At 44.6% G+C, this 19,305-nt stretch overlaps 1 protein-coding gene across 4 annotated transcripts in view; it reads right to left on the bottom strand.

The window, feature by feature from the left end:
* SUSD4 (sushi domain containing 4) overlaps positions 1 to 19,305 on the bottom strand; it is a 150,442-nt gene that overhangs the window by 6,947 nt on the left and 124,190 nt on the right. For 2 of the 4 annotated variants that reach the window (XM_030812824.1, XM_030812822.1), the window contains exons 6-7: positions 1,648 to 1,845; positions 40 to 184 (exon numbers count right to left, since the gene is read on the bottom strand). In XM_030812824.1, coding sequence (XP_030668684.1) covers positions 40 to 184; positions 1,648 to 1,845 — 343 coding nt within the window. Of the gene's footprint in view, positions 1 to 39; positions 185 to 1,647; positions 1,846 to 7,367; positions 7,559 to 19,305 lie in introns of those variants that run through there. The other 2 variants (XM_003281771.3, XM_003281773.3) reach the window with 2 other exon arrangements.

The following is a 19,305-nucleotide window of genomic DNA, read 5'->3' as shown; positions in this document are numbered from 1 at the left end:
TCAGATCTTGAGCCACGGCTGCCAAGACATGAAACTGACCTGGGGGGAAAGTGGGCCTTGAACTTGGTCTGGAACATCCTGGCCAGGATGACGAGCAGCAGCACCAGCAGCACACTGGTTGCCGTGAACGCCACAATCTTCCACGTGGTCAGGAGGGTCTCATGGGTGCTGGGCCATGTTTGCTCTGCGTGAGGGAGAACAAAGCTGTACGTGAGGCTCCCAGACCGTGAGAGGTGCCGAGGTTCCCCGTGGGCTCATTTGCTGGATACATCTGGCACAAGAGATGCGTGCAAGGTGCCTCTGACCCCCAAGGCTCGGCAGAGATACCACGTACCCCTGCAGCTCATGTAACTTGCATCAGGATCCACCCAACACTAAAAACCTGTCTCTGGCATGGGCTCTGCCAGGTTGCAGACCTGCATGCTCACATTCCAGTCCCAGGTGCAGGCCTGGCACAGGCTTAAATAATGCATCTGCCTCTTGAGAACAAAGGTGAGCATCCCTCTTGCCTGGAGAAGTTGCTCCGAAATGGACCAAGGGCTGGGGGAGTGGGAAGCTGGGCCCTTTGTGAATGTTCTGGGATATGCTGTGGAGTTGGGTAAAGCAAGAAACAGAGGGTAAAGGGGACCCCTGTTCCACAGCTCTCATGCCCTACCACCTCTGGCCATCAACTGCCTGCCAGGTCAGGGGCAGCAAGAGCAGACCCTTCCAGAAGAGACTCTTATCCTTTGGGCACGGGCCACCCTGTCTCTTAGACGTCTCCCTGCCTTGTCCTGCCCACCCTCTTAGACACTCTCTCTGCACTTCTCCCCTCGCTGGCTCACAGGATCATGTGTGCCCCTCCAGAGACCTGGCATTAACAAGCGCTTCCTTGTGCCCAGGGGAAAGGCATGCAGTCATCAGCACTGCTCAGGGCAGCATCCCCAGAATGGAAAGGGCTGGGGTGAGTGGGAAGGAGACAGTGGGTGTGTGCTGGTACCCCAGTCTCTATCCTGTGGTCACTACCCAGGTGCACTGAGGCCAGTGGGGAAGGTGGTTTGCAAGTAAGTCATTTGCTTTTAACTATGAAGCCCTGAAGCTTGCAAATGGCCTATAGTTTTACAAGTGAGAGCAGGTGTTACCCACAGTATCATCTGTATTCTGATATGTGTCCTTGAGTGGAAGAGAAAGGTAAAGTTATGTGTCGCTTGGGTCCAGGGCAATGCTTGTAATTCTGGTCACACCCATAGGCCTGTGTCTTTACCAGTGGAAAGGGACAAGGCTGAGAGAAAAAAGAGTGCGGAGGCTGGAGGTCCTTTCATGGATGTTAGGGGTCTAGGGACCCCGTTTAGAGGGTCAGCTTTTTAAGCTGGGAATGGACAGGTTAATACTCCTGACCCTCTGAATGGGGTCCCTAGGTCCCTAGCATCCACGGAAGGACCTCCAGCAGACAGGTTAATACACTCTTGACTCTCTGAACAGGACCTACAAGCATCTGGCACAGAGCCCAACAGCAGCCCCATCGACCCGCAATGATATGTTTCGATATCCTGTTCTTGACACTGGGCGTGGGAGGAGAGATACAGCTTGGTACATAACCACCACCCACTATGTGCAGATGGTCCAAGGAGGGTCCACCTCCTCCAAGGGTGAGGACTTCAGTCTTACCTGATTTGATGCAGTAGACTTGATAGGAAGGAAACCACTCTCCGTACTGGCAGGTGATATACTTGTAGTCGCTGGTGAGGCTGTAGCCAGGATCGCAGTAAAACTCCACCACGGTTCCGTGGTTGTAGCGCTCACAAGGCCGCGGGTGGCAGACGAAATCTCCGTGACTCACCATTGGAGGTAGTGGACAGACTTGGGCAGTAGGGGAGAATAAAAGTTTCAGAACCACATGCTCACCTTTGTCTGAAGCCCTTAAGACAAAGAATGGCCTAGGAGAACTCAGTTAAAAATGTGCTTATGGATTAATCACCAGGCTACTGAGTTGCACTAGAGATGGTCTCCTTTTTAGTAGTTCATGGAAGGCGGAATGGAAGCCTGCTGTAATATTCTGAGCACGTGCCGTTGTGACATGGCATTGTGAAGTACATCGTAAAAGAGAGGCTCGTTTTACAATGCAAAGAGTATGCCTATTTAATAGAGAGTATTAAGCTACTGTATTAATAATGCATGCTATTATGTGCCAGACGACCTAGTAAATAAAATTAAGATATTTCTGGACAAAATCTTTACTGAAAGGCATAGTTATCCCAAGCCTGTTTCTGTGACCACAGTAGTAATTTGGGTCTATTAAAATCACAGGGCAGTGTCCCTAACCTGATCCCCTACAGCCCTGCTGAGGCTTGGCCAGTGACGAACATGGAACGGTTCTTCTAGCTCTGCTTGCAGAGCCAGGGCACAGCCTCCAGGGCAACCAGAGTTAGGTGCCTTGGGCATGAGGCTTGGTTCTGCCATCAACACCACACTGTGTGACCTTAAGCAGATCCCTTACCCTCTTTGAGCCTTGATTTTTCTCCTCTGTCAAATGGAAGCTTATTCTACCCTAGGAGGACGCCTTAGGGTTCTGACTCGAATATTCCATCTTGTTAGGGGAAGAAAAAGTTGTTTTTAGTGTCCTATCTTGGTACTGCATTCTAGGTTGCAAGGTAAGAATGGTTCCATCTCTGTCACCACAAAGACGGCTTCAGTGGGAGTTCGGTGCTTTTTATGCCACAAGGAGCTCGTTCTTGGATGAGGACTCAGAAATAAACAGTGCTGCCGCTTAAACATTCTTCAAGAAACAGTCAAACCACAGATTCTGTCAATGCCAACTTCAAACCCACACTCATGGAAACCAGTAAGAACTCTGACCAAAAAAAAAAAAAAAGAATGTAAAAGAGTTAACTTTGATTCCCTTCCTTGGGGTAACCAAACACCCTGGCCAGTGCAGAACAGGCAGTGCCCACCATACAGGCCAGAAGAGGTGCCCTCTCCACACTGGCCACTGAAACTACTCACTGGCAGCAGCGGGTGCCCACTGAGGCTGGAAAACAAGATGGCCCTCCCTGCAGAGCAGGCCACCCTGCTGGAGGTGTCCCGAGGCGTGTGAAGCAGGGTTGGAGGCACACTACAGGCACTCCCTAGTCCTGCAAACAACACTGCAGTGTAGATCTTGTTGGTTCTTTCAGAGAAGGGGAAACGGAAACTCACAGAAGCAACTAGAGGAGTGAGTAGAAGCCCAGGCATGCTCTAGACAGGCCTAGGTCTGAATTCCGGCTGAACTACTCACCAGCCGAGTGACCCTAAACCAATCCCTGCGCATCTTTGAGCTTCAGGGTCCTCAGCTGTACAACAAGAGTCTCTGAGGGCTATCTCGAGAAATGCTGGTGAGGGCTTAGTTCAGAGCTGACAAACTGATTATTCAGGGAAAACCAGGACTCGAGTGTCTAAAGAGATGGAATTTAACGAGGTGATGGCAAAGTGGAGAAGCCAGCAGGAACACCCCAAGATTAGTGAGAGCAGGAAGCCACTACCGCTCCTGGGCTGGTGGGATGAAGGGGTCTCGTTGCTGGGGTCCCTAGTGGAAGGTGGAACCATGGAGGTCTATCCGGCGGGAACTGGAGCCGGGGGAAACTCAGACCCTGCTGGAGACGCCCCCAGGGCAGGAACAGTGAGGGAGAAGTAGCCTGGTTCTCCACCTGCCCACCCTCCAGGCTCCCTCTGGACAAAGACAGTGGGGAGCCAGGTGACAAGGGGGTCTGGGAAATGGGGTCTGCGGCGGACAGCCTGTCTAGATCTGGTGCAGTGCAGGGAAGGTCCAGGGCAGATCTGAGGCTGGCAGGCCCAGGGTGTGCTCAGTAAATGGTAGCTGTCAGGTGGCTGCTGTGAGGATCCCACAGGTGGACACTGGCAGAGACAGGCTTTGAGCTCTGACTCTGAGGCCCAGGAGCTTTCTGCTGCCCTGCCTCAGGGTATCTCCTGGGCTGGCAAATGCAGTCACATAACCCCTTGCATTTCCACAAACAGGGGCTCTTTTCAAGTTTGCTACCACCAGGGTGCTCCGGGAGCATCTCCAGGAGATAAAGCAGAAGGAAGCAAAGGGAAGGACAGCTGATGAGGAAGAGGGAGAGAGAAAAAGGCACCGGCCACGTTGTTGAACTGCTCCTGGGAGATCCAGGGATGTGGCCATAAGGGCTCATCTCTCCTTGGAGGCCCTCCTCCGTGCTGCTTCTCCTCTACTCAATTCCTGGTTGTTCCCACAAAGAAGGGGTCTCCAGTGGCCCCGGGACTGCCTGGGGGCCCCTGTCCCTGCACTGCTGGAGCGTTCTCCAGTGCTGCTGTACCCTCAGGAGGCCGGCATCTTCTCTGGGATAGGAGCCCCTTTCTGTGGTCAAGGGTATGGCAAGTGTCCATTGACAGATGAATGGATAAAGAAAATATGAGCAATATACACCACAGAATATTATTCAGCCTTAAAAAAGAAGGAAATCCTGCCATTTAGGACACAATGGAGAAACCTGAAGGACATTCTGCTAAGTGAAATAAACCAGGCACAGAAAGACAGATACTGCATGATTTCACTTACATGTGAAATCTAAAAAAGTTGAATACATAAAAACGGGGAGCAGAATGGTGGTTACCACGGTCGGGGAGGTAGAGGGAATCAGAAGATGTAGGTCAAAGGGTAAAACGGTGCCGTTCTATAGGATGAAGTCCAGAGCTCTGAGGTATAGTATCCAGACTCCAGTTAATAATACCGTATTATACACTGGAAATTCACTAAGAGAGTAGATTTCAGGAAATGGATTATGTTAACTTACTTGACTGTAATAATCATTTCACTGTGTACATGTATCTCAAAACATCATGTTGTACACCTTAAATATCTAACAGTTTTATGAAAGAGAAAAAGAGGTACACAGAGCAGGAAGGCACTTCTCCTCAAAGGCTCTCTAAACAAGCCCCTGAGGGCCACTGTAGGATTAGAAAATTACCAAAACTGTTTTCAAAGCACAGAAAACGTCATGAAAGAGCCCACATAAATGTACCCAAGTTTGTTATCAGCAGCATTTTTTTTCCTCACTGGGCCTGAAGGATGAACGACTGTTCAAATCATTGCATTCACCCTGAGGCAAATGGTCCCATGGTGTGCTCAAGAATTTCTGTACCGTACAGATCAACCATTTAATCAATCATTTAATGAGCAAAGGCAGGCAGCACAGAGTGGCACATAGGGGCGTGGGCAGGGGAGTTACCCAAATTTGTGTTCAAACCTCAGCTCTACCACTGATGAGCTTCAGGGTGTTAGGCAGCTTGTTTGACTTCTCGGTGTCTTAGCTTTCCCATCTGTCTAATGAGTGAAACAATTCCCAACTCCTCCAGTTGTTGAGAGGATTTGAAGATGTATGAAAACCGCATAACACAAAGGTCAGGGACACAGTAGGCACTTAATAAATAATAGCTATTAGTATCACTGGTGTCCAAACTTGCTGGGGTTCCCATGCTGCCCTTCCCGTACTGGGGCACTACCAGGCTCCTTGTGCAATTAGAATACCTGGGATTGCACCAGGGAAGCCCCAAACATTCAGAGAATGTGAACACGTCTCATCACCACATTTTCTCAGAGGCCAGATAAAAACCATCCATTGTAGGGGCTTTAACTCTGAGACTGTCATAATCGGCTGGTAATGGAGATGCATTTTCCCCTTAAGTAGAAACATTTATCTTCACACCTTGTAGTGTTTGTAATGATTGCACCTGGCAGATGATTAGCTTTGCTGTAAAGGAAACCCCATGTGGTGTGATGAGGGTAGAGGGTGGGAGCGTTTCTTTTAACTTGGAACAAAACAACAACAAAAGTATTATTAATTATAAACTTAGGGAGGCTTATTTAAAAATCCCAATATAAAAATACCCATGGCTTCGGCGACTTCCACCTCTCACCCAACACAGCCTCTCACTATGGGGCTCGGCTGAGTACTGCTACTGTCTCCTCTCCACAGCTTCCTTAACAGACAGACAGTTCCACACAGACAGACAGACAGACGGATGGACACACTCCCACACCCAGAGGCCTCAGACACATGCCAAACAGCCCCGTGAACAACCGCCACATGGTTGGCGTTTGAAATAACCTGTGTGTTCCTAGAAATTCCGGGAGTAAAAGTGGACCAGGCTATGGCACTTTTTTCTGTTCTTATCTTAGAACTCCTTTAGGCTCAGCCTGTGACTCATATCCCGTCAGTTGCTAGTTCTAAGGGAAACACACCCGGGGAAAACCTGTGGGTGGCATGAACAAAGATCCTTCTGCAACTCCATTTTTCTTAATGTTTCTTACTTTAGACATTATTAGCAACAGTTAGGGCTTTTGTGAGGCTTGGAGTCTGGACATTCAGTGGTTACAGGCAGAATCCAAGAAAGGCTCTGCTCTGCTGACACTCAGCCAGAAACGGATGATTCCTGTCCCCGAGGTGTGAAGTCTCTGTTCCTTGTTTCATGACAGAGGGTTACGGCTCTTTTCAGACTAGCTGGAAAATTCCTACCTACCCAAATGGCAGTAGAGTCCAGTTTTTACCATATTTAGTCTCTTATGGAACTTCACAGAGGTGAGCTAGAAGTGGGGAGGTGGGACCAAAGGATGGGGTGCTGAGGCATGGGACCTGAAGTCTTCCCTGTGTTGGCCGAGAATGGCCTGAGCTGGGCTGGATGGGGCTGCTATAAGACTGCAATTTCCCCAAATAAGCCTTCCCTCATTGTCCAGCCTCCTTTCAATTTAGTGTCCTTTCCTCACCCTCCCTCTGGCTATTTCCTCCTATGCAAATTTAATACCAACACAAACACCAGCCTCTTTGGGAAGCCTTCCCTGAGTGCACAGGCAGTGATCTTGGAGTTCCTGGGCACTTTGTGCATTTTACATGCCTAATACTTGTACAGATCCATAAACTCTTTGAGAGCAGGGGCCGTGTCTCTAGAGTTTTTCTAACTCCTGTAGCATCCAGCATGATTCTTGATAAACATTTGCTATTTGAGTGAATGGAAATGTCAAAGTTTTCACAGTAAACCAGAGATGGTTCCCTGTCCGCCTCTCTCCTGTTGGCAGTGAGCTGCAATTTTCATGCTGTGTCTGGTCTCATTTTTCAGTAGGGGAAAAAAGGTGAGACATGATAATAGTTTTATCATAGCCTCATGGCTTCATCCGACGGACACCACGTGCAAGGATTTGTGTCTATTTTAGGGATGTTTTAGTGACGTGAAATAGAGCTTTGCCAGTCCCACCTCTGAGATACACACTAAAATAAAGAGGCCAACGTTTCTAACACCTTCAAAACAATGCCAGTTGGTTCTTTCCTTGATGCACTAACAGGTGTGCAGATCATGGTGAAATACGGTATATGATAAAAATGGAATGTTTAATTCAAACGTCCTTTATTGCAGGAGAACAACATTTAGAACAGAGATGTGGTGGTGCTAGTTGAGGAACAGGTAGGTGCTGGGGTGGGAGAGGACTTTAACACAGGGCAAAAATAAAGCACAGCAGCTGCCAACCTGATGTGTGGGAAATAAAGGACAGGGAAAAGATGTTCAGGTCTTCCTCCTGAAAAAAAGAAGTGTAAATATGAAAACATAAGAAGATTATTTCTCTTGATTGAAAAAAAAAACCTAAAGCCCTTTTCTTTCTAAAAAATAAAGACTTTATTTTTAAGAGCAGTTTTAGGTTCACAGCAATATTGAGCAGAAGGTACAGGAAGTTCCCGTATACTCCCTGCTCCCACGCATGCACAGCCTCCCCCATTATCCACATCCCCACCAGAGTGGTGCATTTGTTACTGCTGATGAACCTACGTTGACACATCATTATCACTCAGAGTCCAGAGTTTACATTAGGGTTCACTCTTGGTGTTGTACATTCTATGGGTTTGGATAAATGTGTAGTGACATGTATCCACCATTCAAGTATCATGCAGAGTAGTTTCATTGCCCCCCCAAATCCTCTGTGCTCTGCCTGTTCATTGCCCCACTCACCCCCAAACCCCCAGCAATCACTGATCGTTTTGCTGTTGTCATAGTTTTGCCTTTTCCAAAACGTCATATAGTTGGAATAGGACAGTATACAGCCCTTTCAGATTGGTATCTTTCATTTAGTAATATGCATTTAAAGTTTCTTCATATCTTTTTATGGTTTGAAGGTTAATTTATTTTTAGTGCTAAATAATATTCCATTGTCTGGAGATACCATAGTTTATCCACTCACCTACTGAAGGACATCTTGGTTGCTTCTAAGTTTCGGCAATTATGAATAAAGCTGCTATAACATTTGTGTGCAGATTTTGGTGTGGACATAAGTTTTCAGTTTCTTTGGGTAAATACCAAGGAGAAGGATTGCTGGATCATGTAAGAGTATATTCAGTTTTGTAAGAAGCCATCAAACTGTCTTCCAAAGTGGTTATATCCCTTTGCATTCCTGCCAGCAACAAATGAGAGTTCCTATTGCTCCACATCCTCTTCAGCATTTCGGTTTGTAAGTGTTCTAGATTTTGGTCATTTTAATAGGTAAGTAGTGATCTCTCTTGTTTTAATTTGCATTTCCTGATGACATATGACTTGAAGCATCTTTTCATACGCTGTTTGCCATCTGTATATCTTCGATGGTGTTAAGGTCTTTGGAACATTTTAAAATCAGGTTGTTTGTGTTCTTGTTGTAGACTTTTAATAGTTCTTTGAATATTTTGGATAACAGTCCTTTATCAGATGTGCCTTTTGCAAATATTTTTACAAGTGTGTGGCTTGTCTTCTCATTCTGTTAACATTGTCTTTTGCAGAACAGAAGTTGTTAATTTTAATGAAGTCCAACTTATCAATTATTTCCTTCACGCATCATGCCACTGGTGCTGTATCTAAAAAGACATTGCCATACACAGGTCATCTGAATTTTCTCCCATGTTATACGCTAAGAGTTTTACAGTTTTGCATTTTACATTTAGGTATATGATCTATTTTGAGTTAATTTTATGGAAGAGTGTAAGGTCTGTGTCCAGCTTTTTTTTTTTTTTTTGTATGTGGATGCCCGATAGTTCCAGCATTATTTGTTGAAAAGTCTGTCTTTGTTCCATTATATCGCCTTTGATCCTATGCCAAATATCAGTTGACTATATTTATGTAAGTCTATTTCTGGGCTGTCTATTCTGTTCCACTGATCTATTTGTTGATTATTTCACTAAACCATGCTGTCTTGATTACTGTTGCATTATGGTAAGTCTTGAGGTCTGGCAATGTCAGTCCTCCCACTTTGTTCTCCTTCAATATTGTGTTGGCTATTCTGTTTTTTGCTTCCCCATATAAACTTTAGAAATAGTTTAATAATACCAAAAAATAACTTGCTGGAATTTTGATTAAGAGTACATTGAATCTATAGAGCAAGTTGGGAAGAATGAACATCTGGAATATATTGAGTCTTCCTATCCATGAATATGGACTATCTCTCCATTTATTTAATTCTTTGATTTCTTTCTTAAGAGTTTTGTAGATTTCCTCATATAGATCTTGTACATATTTTGTTAGATTTGTGTCTAAGCATTCCATTTTAGGGGCAGCTAATGTAAACGATATTGTGTTTTTAATTTCAAATTCCACTTGTTCATTGCTAGTATATAGGAATGTGATTGATCTTTGTATACTAACCTTGTATCCTGCAACCTTGCTATAATTGCTTATTAGTTCTAGGAGGGTTTTTTGGTCAATTATTTTGGATTTCTTATATAGATGATCATGTCACCTGTGAAAAAGACAGTTTTACTTCTTTATTTCCAATCTGTATCTCTTTTATTTCCTTTTCTTGCTTCATTGCATTAACTAGAACTTCCAATATGATGTTGAAAAGGAGTGCTGAGAGACAACATCCTTGCCTTGTTCCTGATCTTATGGGAAAGCTTCTAGTTTCTCTTTATTAAGCATGATGTTAGCTGTAGGTTTTTTGCAGATATTCTTTATGCAGTTGAGGATGTTGCCCTTTATTTCTAGTTTACTGAGAGTTTTTTTTAAATCATAAATTGGTATGGGATTTTGTCAAATGCCTTTTCTGCATCTATTGAAATGCTTTTTCTTTTTTAGTCAGTTGTTGTGATGAATTGCATTAATTGATTTTTAAATGCTGAACCAGCCTTGCATATCTGGGATAAATTCCACTTGGTCATGGTGTATAATTTTTTAATACTTTATTGGATTGGATTTGCTAGTATTTTATTGAGGATTTTTGCATCTATGTTCATGAAAGATATTGATCTGTAGTTTTCTTTTCTTGTAATGTCTTTGTCTGGTTTTGGTATTAGAGTAATGCTGGCCTCACAGAATGAGTCAGGAAGTATTCCTTCTGCTTCTATCCTCCAAAAGAGATTATAGAGAATTGGCATAATGTCTTCCTTATATGTGTGGTAGAATTCACCAGCAAATACATCTGGGCCTAGTGCTTTCTGTTTGGAAAAGTTATTAATTATTGATTCAACTTTTAAAATAGATACAGGCCTATTCAGATTGTCTATTTCTTCTTGTGTGAGTTTTAGCAGATTGTGTCTTTCAAGGACTTGCCCCATTTCATCTAGGTTATCAAATATGTGAGCATACAGTTGTTCATGGCATTCCTTTATTATCCTCCTAATGTCCACGGGATCTGTAGTGATGTCCACTCTTTCATTTCTGATATTAGTAATTTATGTTCTTTCTCTTTTTGCTTAGTTAGCCTGGTTAGAGGTTTATTGATTGTATTAATCTTTTCAAATAACCAGCTTTTGGTTTTGTTGATTCTGTCTATTGAGTTCCTGTTTTCAACTTCATTGATTCCTGCTCTAGTTCTTATTTCTTTTCTTCTGCTTACTTTGTATCTAATTTGCTCTTGTTTTACTAGTTTCCTAAGTTGAAAAGTTAGATTATTGATTTTAGATCTTTCTTCTTTTCTAACATATGCACTCAATGCTAGAAATTTTCATCTAGGCACTGCTTTCACTGCATCCCACAAATGTTGATAAGTTGTGTTTTCATTTCATTTAGTTAAAAATATTTTTAACATTTTTCCTGAGATTTCTTCTTTGACTCATGTTATTTAGCAGTACATTGTGTGCATTTTGAGATTTTCCTATTATCTTTCTGGTGTTGATTTCTGTTTAATTCTACTGTGGTCTACAAGCAGACATTGTATTATTTCCATCCTTTTAAATTTGTTAAGGTGTGTTTTATGCTCAGAATGTGGACTATTTTGGTGAATGTTCCATATGGACTTAGAAGAATGTGTTTTCTGCTGTTGTTAAATGAAGTAGTCTATGTATGTCAATTATTGTTTGATGATTGATGGTGTTGAAATCAATTATGTCCGCACTGATTTTCTGCCTGCTAGATATGTCCATTTCCAATAAATGTGTGTTAATCTCTAACTATAATAGTGGATTTATCTATTTCTCCCTGCAGTTCTATCAGGTTTTGCCTCATGTAGTTTGATGCTCTGTTAAATGCATACACATTAAGGATTGTTAAGTATTCTTGGGGAATTGACCCCTTTGTTTCTATGTAATGCTCTTCTTTATCATTGATAACTTTCCTTGCTATAAAGTCTGTTCTGTCTGGAATAAATATACAGTAGTTACTCTTCCTTTCTTTTCATTACTGTTAGCAGGGTACATTTTTTTCATATACTTTCTTTTATTTTATATTAATTTGTCTTCACATTTAAAATGGGTTTCTTGTAAAAAACAGATAGTCGGATCAGTTTTAAAAATCTACTCTGACCATCTCTGTCTTTTAATCGGTGCATTTAGATCATTGACATTCAAAGTGCTTATTGATATAGTTATCTACCATATGTGTTATCGTTTTTTGTTTGGTGCCTTTGTTCTTTGTTGCTATTGTTATATTCCACTTTTTCTTCCACTTCCAGCATTTCTTTTTGGTTTTAATTGAGCATTTTATCTGATTACATTTTCTTTCCTGTCTTAGCATATCCGCTATATTTCTTTTTTAACTTTTTTCAGTGGTTGACTTAGAGTTTGCAATTACCATTTACGATGAATCCAAGTCCACTTTCGAATATCACAATGCCACTTCACAGGTAGTATGAGTACCTTATAATTACAAAATGATCCTAATTTTTCCTCTTTTTCATCCTTTGTACCATTGCTGTCATTCATCTCACTTATATATAAGCATGTGTGTGTGTGTGTGTGTGTGTGTGTGTGTGTGTAATATACCTAAGTATATGTAATCAAGTACATTACTATTGTTTTGATATTATTATTTTGAATAAACTGTTATCCACTAGATCAATCAAGAATAAGAAAAATAAAAGTTTTAATTTTACCTTCACTCATTCCTTCTTCAGTGTTCTTCCTTTCTTTATGTAGACCCAACTTTCTGACCTATACTACTTTCTTTATCTCTAAAGAACCTCTTTTAACATTTCTTGCAAGGCCTACTGGCAACAAGCTTTCTACATTTTTGTTTGCCTAAGAAAATCTTCCTTTCTCCGCCTCTGAACGTTAATTTTTGCAGGGTATAGAATTCTAGGTTGGTGGGTTTTTTTCTCTCAACACTTTAAATGTTTCATTCCTCTCTTTTCTTGCTTGCATGGTTTCTGAGAAGAAGTCAGATATAATTCTTATCCTTGTTCCTCTGTAAGTAAGGTGTTTTTCCTTTGGCTTCTTTCCGAATTTTTTATTTTTGATTTTTCTGTAGTTTGAAAATGATATTTCTGGTTGCAGTTGTTTTAGTTTTTTTGTTTTCTGTTTGTTTTGCACGTATCCTGTCTGGTTTTCTGAGCTTCCTGGATCTGTGGTTTGGTGTCTGACATCAATTTGAGGAAATTCTCAGTCATTATTGTTTTACCTATTTCTTCCTTTTCTTTCTCTCTTTCTGGTATCCCCATTACACATATGTTTCACCTTTTGTAGTTGTCCCACAGTCCTTGGATATTCTGTTCTTTTTTTTTTTTCAGTCTTTGTTCTCTTTACTTTTCAGTTTGGGAGGATTCTACTAACATATCCTCAAGCTCAGAGATTCTTTACTCAGCCATGTCCAGTCTACTAATAAGCCCATCAAAGGCATTCTTTGTTTCCATTACGGTGTTTTTGATATCTAGCATTTCTCTTTGGCTCTTTCTTAGGATTTCCATCTTTCTGTTTACATTGCCTATTTTTTTGTACATGCTGAATATTTCCTCCATTAGAGCCCTTAGCATATTAATCATAGTTGTCTTAAATCCACCGTTTGCGAATCCCAACATTCCTGTCATGTCTGCTTCTGATGCTTTCTCTGTATCTTCAAATTGTGTTTTTTGCCTTTTAGTATCTCTTGTAGTTTCTTCTTGATAACTGGACAAGGTGTACCAGGTAAAAGGAACTGCTGTAAGGAGGCTTTTGGTGATGTGGTGGTGCCACGCAGGGGAAGGAGAAGCACTCTGTAGTCCTAAGAGTGGGTCTCAGTCTTTTAGTGAGCCTGAGCCTCTGCACTGTGAGCTTCACAAGTGCTTCTCAGTTTTGTTTTGTTTTCCTTCACTCCCTTAGGTGGTACAGGATGGCTAGAGGGGGCAGGAGTTGGGTACTTCCCTCCTCCAAGTCAGTTAGGCTCTGATAATACCCCAGTAGTTTTGGCTGCAGTTAGCAAGTTTCTCCAGGGGACAGACCATGTTAAGAACAGACTGCTCCAGCGTAATTCAAAATGGCTCATTCTCCCCCTGCCAGAAGCACAAGGGGATATTTATGTGAGAAAAATGTTTACTGTGAGAACCTGGTAGAGCTTCTGGAGGTAAAACTCACAAAAGTATAGGGGCCCCCCATGACTGGGTCCCCCTAGAGCTTTTACCTCTACAGTTGGCCACACGCAGGCTGCAGCAATTCATCAATTACAGTCAGGTTCTCTTACACCTTCCCCAACCCCTGTCTTGTTTCCCTTGGTGGTTTCCACCTGTGAATCTCTGCTCAGGTAGGCCGTGACTCTGTACTTTTCTGTCTCTCCATATTGAGAGCAGCAGTTTGCCCTGTGACCTTACTTCTCTTATGGATCCCTGAAGAGTTCTTGATTTTTCAGTCTGTTCAGCTTTTTACTCATTGTTAGGACAGATTGGTGACTTTCGAACTCCTTACATGCAGAACCAGAAACTGAAAAGTCTCCCCCAAAAGGCTTTTCAAGGGGTTACTGAAGTTTTTAGACCAGCGATGGTTGTGGACAAGCAGTCCTCTCTGGACAGGGCCTCAGCCAATCTCTGACTTAGGAGCTAAGTGCTTGCCTGGCTGCTCTGTGTCTGAGAAGCAATTGAGAAGTGACTGCCATCCACTATCAAAGAAAAGAGTGCCTTTCAGAGTCCTGGAAACTTGTTCCTTAGTCTTCTTGGGGAAGACAATCCTACCATCTCCCCTTTACGGTGGCCTGGGAAGCTAGTAATAATTAGAATATGCATGTATGTATGTATGTATGTATGAGACAGGGTCTTGCTCTGTCACCCAGGCTAGAATGCAGTGGCATGATCACGGCTCACTTCAGCCTCAACCTCCTGGGCTCAAGTGATCCTCTGACCTCAGCCTCCCAAGTAGCTGGGATTACAAGCACACACCATTATGCCCAGCTAATTTTTGTATTTTTTTGTAGAGACAGGGTTTCACCATGATGCTCAGGCTGGTCTTGAACTCCTAGGCTCAAGAGATCCACCCACCTTGGCCTCCCAAAGTGCTGGGATTACAGGCATGAGCCACTGAACCCAGCCAAAATTAGACTTCTTTCTTAATATTATGCAGCATCTCAATGAACCCAGAAAAAGTAAACATAAGGGTTTTCACCTGCAGAGCCTCTCTGGTGTTGTGGTGGCATTCGGGCCAGGCACTCATTTCTTGAGTGGGACTGTCCTGTGTCTGGCATGCTGTGGGAGTTTAACAACACCTCTGCCTGTCCAAGAAATAAGAGCAGCATCTCCAAGCCATTGGAACAACCCCAACTCCTCCACTGCCCCACATTTGCCATGCTCCCAACGTCCCTGGAATCACCCCTTGGAATTTCTACTTGTCCCTCACTTTCATCCCTGGCCCAGGCCCATCCCTGTCCACCTGGCAGGATGACTGGTAGTGACTGGGAGGCAGATGAGTCAGGGTTTGAAGCCCAGCTCTGCCACTCATTGGCTGAATAACCACAGGCATGTTAGTTACCCCCTCTCACTCAGTTTCCCCATCTGTCCGATGAAGAAAATAATACCCACTCACTAGAGCTGTTGTGAGGGCTGCATGAGCTAAGGGTCTGAGCCAGTGGCTTGCTAAGGGAGGCTCACATCAGGTACTAATATTGGTTTGTTTTTTGGGATGAGGACCCCTGACTCTGGCCCTGCCACAGGGTGAAGCCGCTGGAAAGTGTGGGGAAAAGAAAGCATCTGCCAGTTGTCTGAGTCCCCAAATTACTCACGTCCCACTTTTAGCCTAGGCAAAAGTGTCTGACCCTGCTGCTTCTCTGTCTCATTAGAGATGCGACCGAACGCAGATCCTCTCCTCGTCCCATGGTGTGGTCCAATTAAGCGTGTGAGCTGGAAAAGTGTCCCCCTGGCCAGATGCTCCCCATGATGGGCAGCCTGGTGACAGTGGCCACAGGGAGCCCTACAACAGGCTCCTCCCTGGAGCACACCAGCCAGCTCTGTGGCCATTCCCACATGGAGACGCCACAGGACCTTCTCAGGGAGACAGAAGCTGCCTCGCTTGAGGGAGGCCTGCGATGCACATCTGCCCCGTGGGTTTAAGGAAGCAGGGCTGGGCTGCCCGCCTTGCCCTGGATGACCCTGGCTGGCTTCTTCTGGGAGGTGAACTACACCATCCTTTGGAGAGATGGGGTTTCCTGGGGACACAGTCACCCAGCCTCCCTGAGCACTGGCAGGGGACTCAGAGCCACCTTCTCCCACTGAAGTCACCCTTCCATCTGTCCAGCTCTGATTTTTTTCTGCAGGTGACTCCCTGCCCCTTTTGGTGAGTGCTGTTCACAGCACTGAGGGTGGGTGGCTCAGAGGGCCCCCAGGGCCAGGCAGCAAAGGCCACCTTGTGATTTGGGGGTGTCAGCCACAGAAGCCCATGCTGTCTCCACTACCAGCATGTGGCTGGAGCATTTTCATTTGCTTACAGGCAAATAAATCTCAAACCACTTCCCTCCTGTCTTTAGGTACATCCAGACCCCCATCGGCATTGTCTGAGCTCAGGGAAGGCAACTAATTCTATTGCCCAAAGCACAATGAAGCTAGAAAGCAAGCCTGATGCACTAAGTAGAAAGAAAGAAAGAAATAAAGAATTCCTCCATCATCTCTTCCTGCTTTGCGTTATCAGCACTATGGCACCTCCTCCAGCATAGATAAGGGAGACTATTATGTTTGGACAATTTGCATTTTGGACTTTCTGAAATAAGAGCCTCTTTATTCTCTTATCTAAGTATAGTAATTATGTTCTTCCACTCATTTTAAAATTCACTTATTTAACAAATATTTTTTGGACAGCCACTGATACTACCTTGGTCCCATCCTCAGATGACTAATAAGTAAATGCATGGATATTTATGTGGCTGGATAGGCCTTCTCCTCTGTCTGCTGAGAAAAACATTAATAGCACAATCTCACACACACAGGAGTTGGGATGGAGCTCTCGGGCACCACATCTCCCACCGGGGTTTGGAAGGCACCTGGACCAAAAGGAGGTAGATGTTCTTTCATCCACAGTAAGATCCAAAGTGTATGCTGGCACTAGCAGGGGATTAGATAACCAGGAGTCATAAGGTTTAAAAAACTAAAGGCCAGCCCACCTTGCTTCCTCTGCAATGGAGATGGGCCAGACAGAACAGCTGCCATGTGCACCCCATGTGGGAGAAACTGAGGAGTCTCCAGACACAAGAGGAGGCTAGGAAAAGGGCCCAGGCCTAGGAAAGGTGAGAGGTGAGACTTCAAGGGGCCAGTGCAGCTGGGGAGCAATGGAAAAGAGAAAATAAACAGGAAGAAGGAGAGTCTGTGCATGGAACAGTCTCTATCAAGAGAGGGCAGGTCACGTGGGGATGTCTCATGGTCTTGGTCCCTCAAGGTAGATAATGCAGGGACCCTGCTGAGTCTCCAACCCCACCCTGATGCTAGAGATTGGATTCTACCACTGAGAACTGGCGACTGAAATCTGCTTGAGTCTTGGTGTAGGCTTGGGTGTTGTTTTCTGATAGAGGATGGTAGGGAGCTGCTCTGTCCCCACAATCACAGGCAGGTGCCCAAAGTACCTTCAACAGGGAATATGGGTGGTCAGAGAGGTGGAAGAAATTACTCATCAGCTAAGCAACAGACTGATTTCAAGATAAGAAACTGCTCACGTTACATCTAATTACAAATTCTCTGTGCCACACTGGAGACCAATAGGAGGTACAGAAGACAGACAGCACTGGGTGTGTGTGTGCAAGAATCTGCTTTAGATGAGCTGTCCAGGAAAGCCCCTAAATAGATGACTTTTAAACTGAAATCCAGAACAGCCCTATTCACAGTGGGGTCCATAGACCACTGGTGCACCCTACTGGTGCACCAACTGTTGGCTACAAATCCATGACAAATAAATAGAGAAATCAATTTGACCTCACAACATCCATGTGTTTTCGATTTCTATTTTGATAGATATTTTCAATATCTAAATTGCATTTAAATAATGCAATTTGACTACAGTTGAATCTGATAGTTAAAAATGGGACTTCTATTATGTTTGTCTTTTTATCTAGAATCTGTTTTTATTGTGTATTATCGGTCTGCAACGTATTAGAAAACAGTAACCAAACCACAGGTCCCTTCACTACAGAGAGATGAGAGGCCCTAATCCGATCACAAATGCATACAGGAATGCACGATGCATAAAAACTAGGAAGGACTTGGTCCAGGAAGTGCTGGAGGAGGATGTGCCTGGCAGAGGGGATGGCACATGTGAAGGTGGGCTGGAGGCACTGAAGAGAGGCCGATGGTGGCTGAGTGTGCAGGAGACAGAGGGCTGCACAGCACGAGGGAGGGTAGGCAGGCGGGACAGTGTGTGTGCAGCTGCATGGAACCACGGCAAGTAGTTGGGATTTTATCATAGTGTGAAGGGACACTGCAAAGAGCGGGGACTGGCATATTTCTTAAAAGCTAGATGGGTGGAGAACAGGCTGTTAGAGAGCAGGGATAGACATGGCAGGACTGCCAGGAAGTGGCTACCATGCCTGGAGAGATGATGGTGGCCCGGACCAGGACAGTGGCAGCCAATGTGGTGGGAAGAAGAGTGACTTGAATGTTCTTCCTCTGTTTCTACAATAGGGCTTGGTGATTAGGGGGCTAGGAGAAAAAGAAGGATAACTCCCAGATTTCTGACCTGGCTCGATTGTGGTACTACTGACTATGCTAGGTTTTTGTTGGCTTTATTTGTTTCATGGCAAGGGAGTGGTACAGAGCTTGGTTTTGCACTGGTCAGGTTTCAGCTTCCAGTGGTAAAGTCATCCAGGTCAGTTAGGCAGCCGGAGAAAGAGTCTGGGATAAATGCAGAACTCAGGAATCATGAGCATAGAAATAATCTTTACAGGCACGGGACTGCATGCACTCACATAAGAGGAGAGGGCAGACAGAAAAGGGAACGGGACCCAGTCCAAATGCTGAGACACCCTACAGGGATGAAAGAGATGGCAGAGGAGACTAGGATACATCACAGAAGCCACGAGGGGAGACTGTCCCAAGGAAGAGGGAGCAGCTCCTCGCAAGCTGAGAAGGATGGAGAAAGAAGAGTGGCCATTGGATTTGGCCATATCGGAGTCAATAGAGACCCTAAGAAAAGCAGCTTCGATACAGTGGCAGAGGGGAAGCTATTCTGCAGTGAGTTGGGGAGTAAAAGGGGATGGAAACCTCAGGCGACTCTTTAGAGAAGTTTGCTGCAGGGAAGCGGTAAAGCAGAGGCCGGAGGGCCCAGGGAGAGCCCCACCCCCACCCCAGAGCTCTTGATCTTGTTAAGACGTTGGCAGGAGTGGTTCAACACAGGGTACAAGGTTGGCAATCCAGGCAGGAGGGCAGTCATTCAGGAGCAGGAAGATGTGATCTTCCACATGAGCGGAAGGAGGGTCTGGCCTCTGACAGGCGTAGGAGGGGCTGGAGGGAAGCATGAGTGCTGGACACAGGCCTCAGCAGAGCGGTGGCCAGGGTGGCGGAGATGTGAGTAATCTGCCCTCTGAAGGCTCCCCTTTTCCGAATGAAGTGTGAGGCAAGGCCACCACTCAGAGGTGGGAGGGAGGCTAAGTTGAGAACTATGTATCACTTATCACAGTCCTTAACCCATTTATATGTTTCACTACATGCAAAATAATAAAATG

Source organism: Nomascus leucogenys, chromosome 5, assembly GCF_006542625.1.
Source record: "Nomascus leucogenys isolate Asia chromosome 5, Asia_NLE_v1, whole genome shotgun sequence".
Lineage (NCBI taxonomy): Eukaryota > Metazoa > Chordata > Mammalia > Primates > Hylobatidae > Nomascus > Nomascus leucogenys.
The sequence above is the reverse complement of the archived record's forward strand: the minus strand, read 5'-3'. Positions and strand labels throughout refer to the sequence as shown.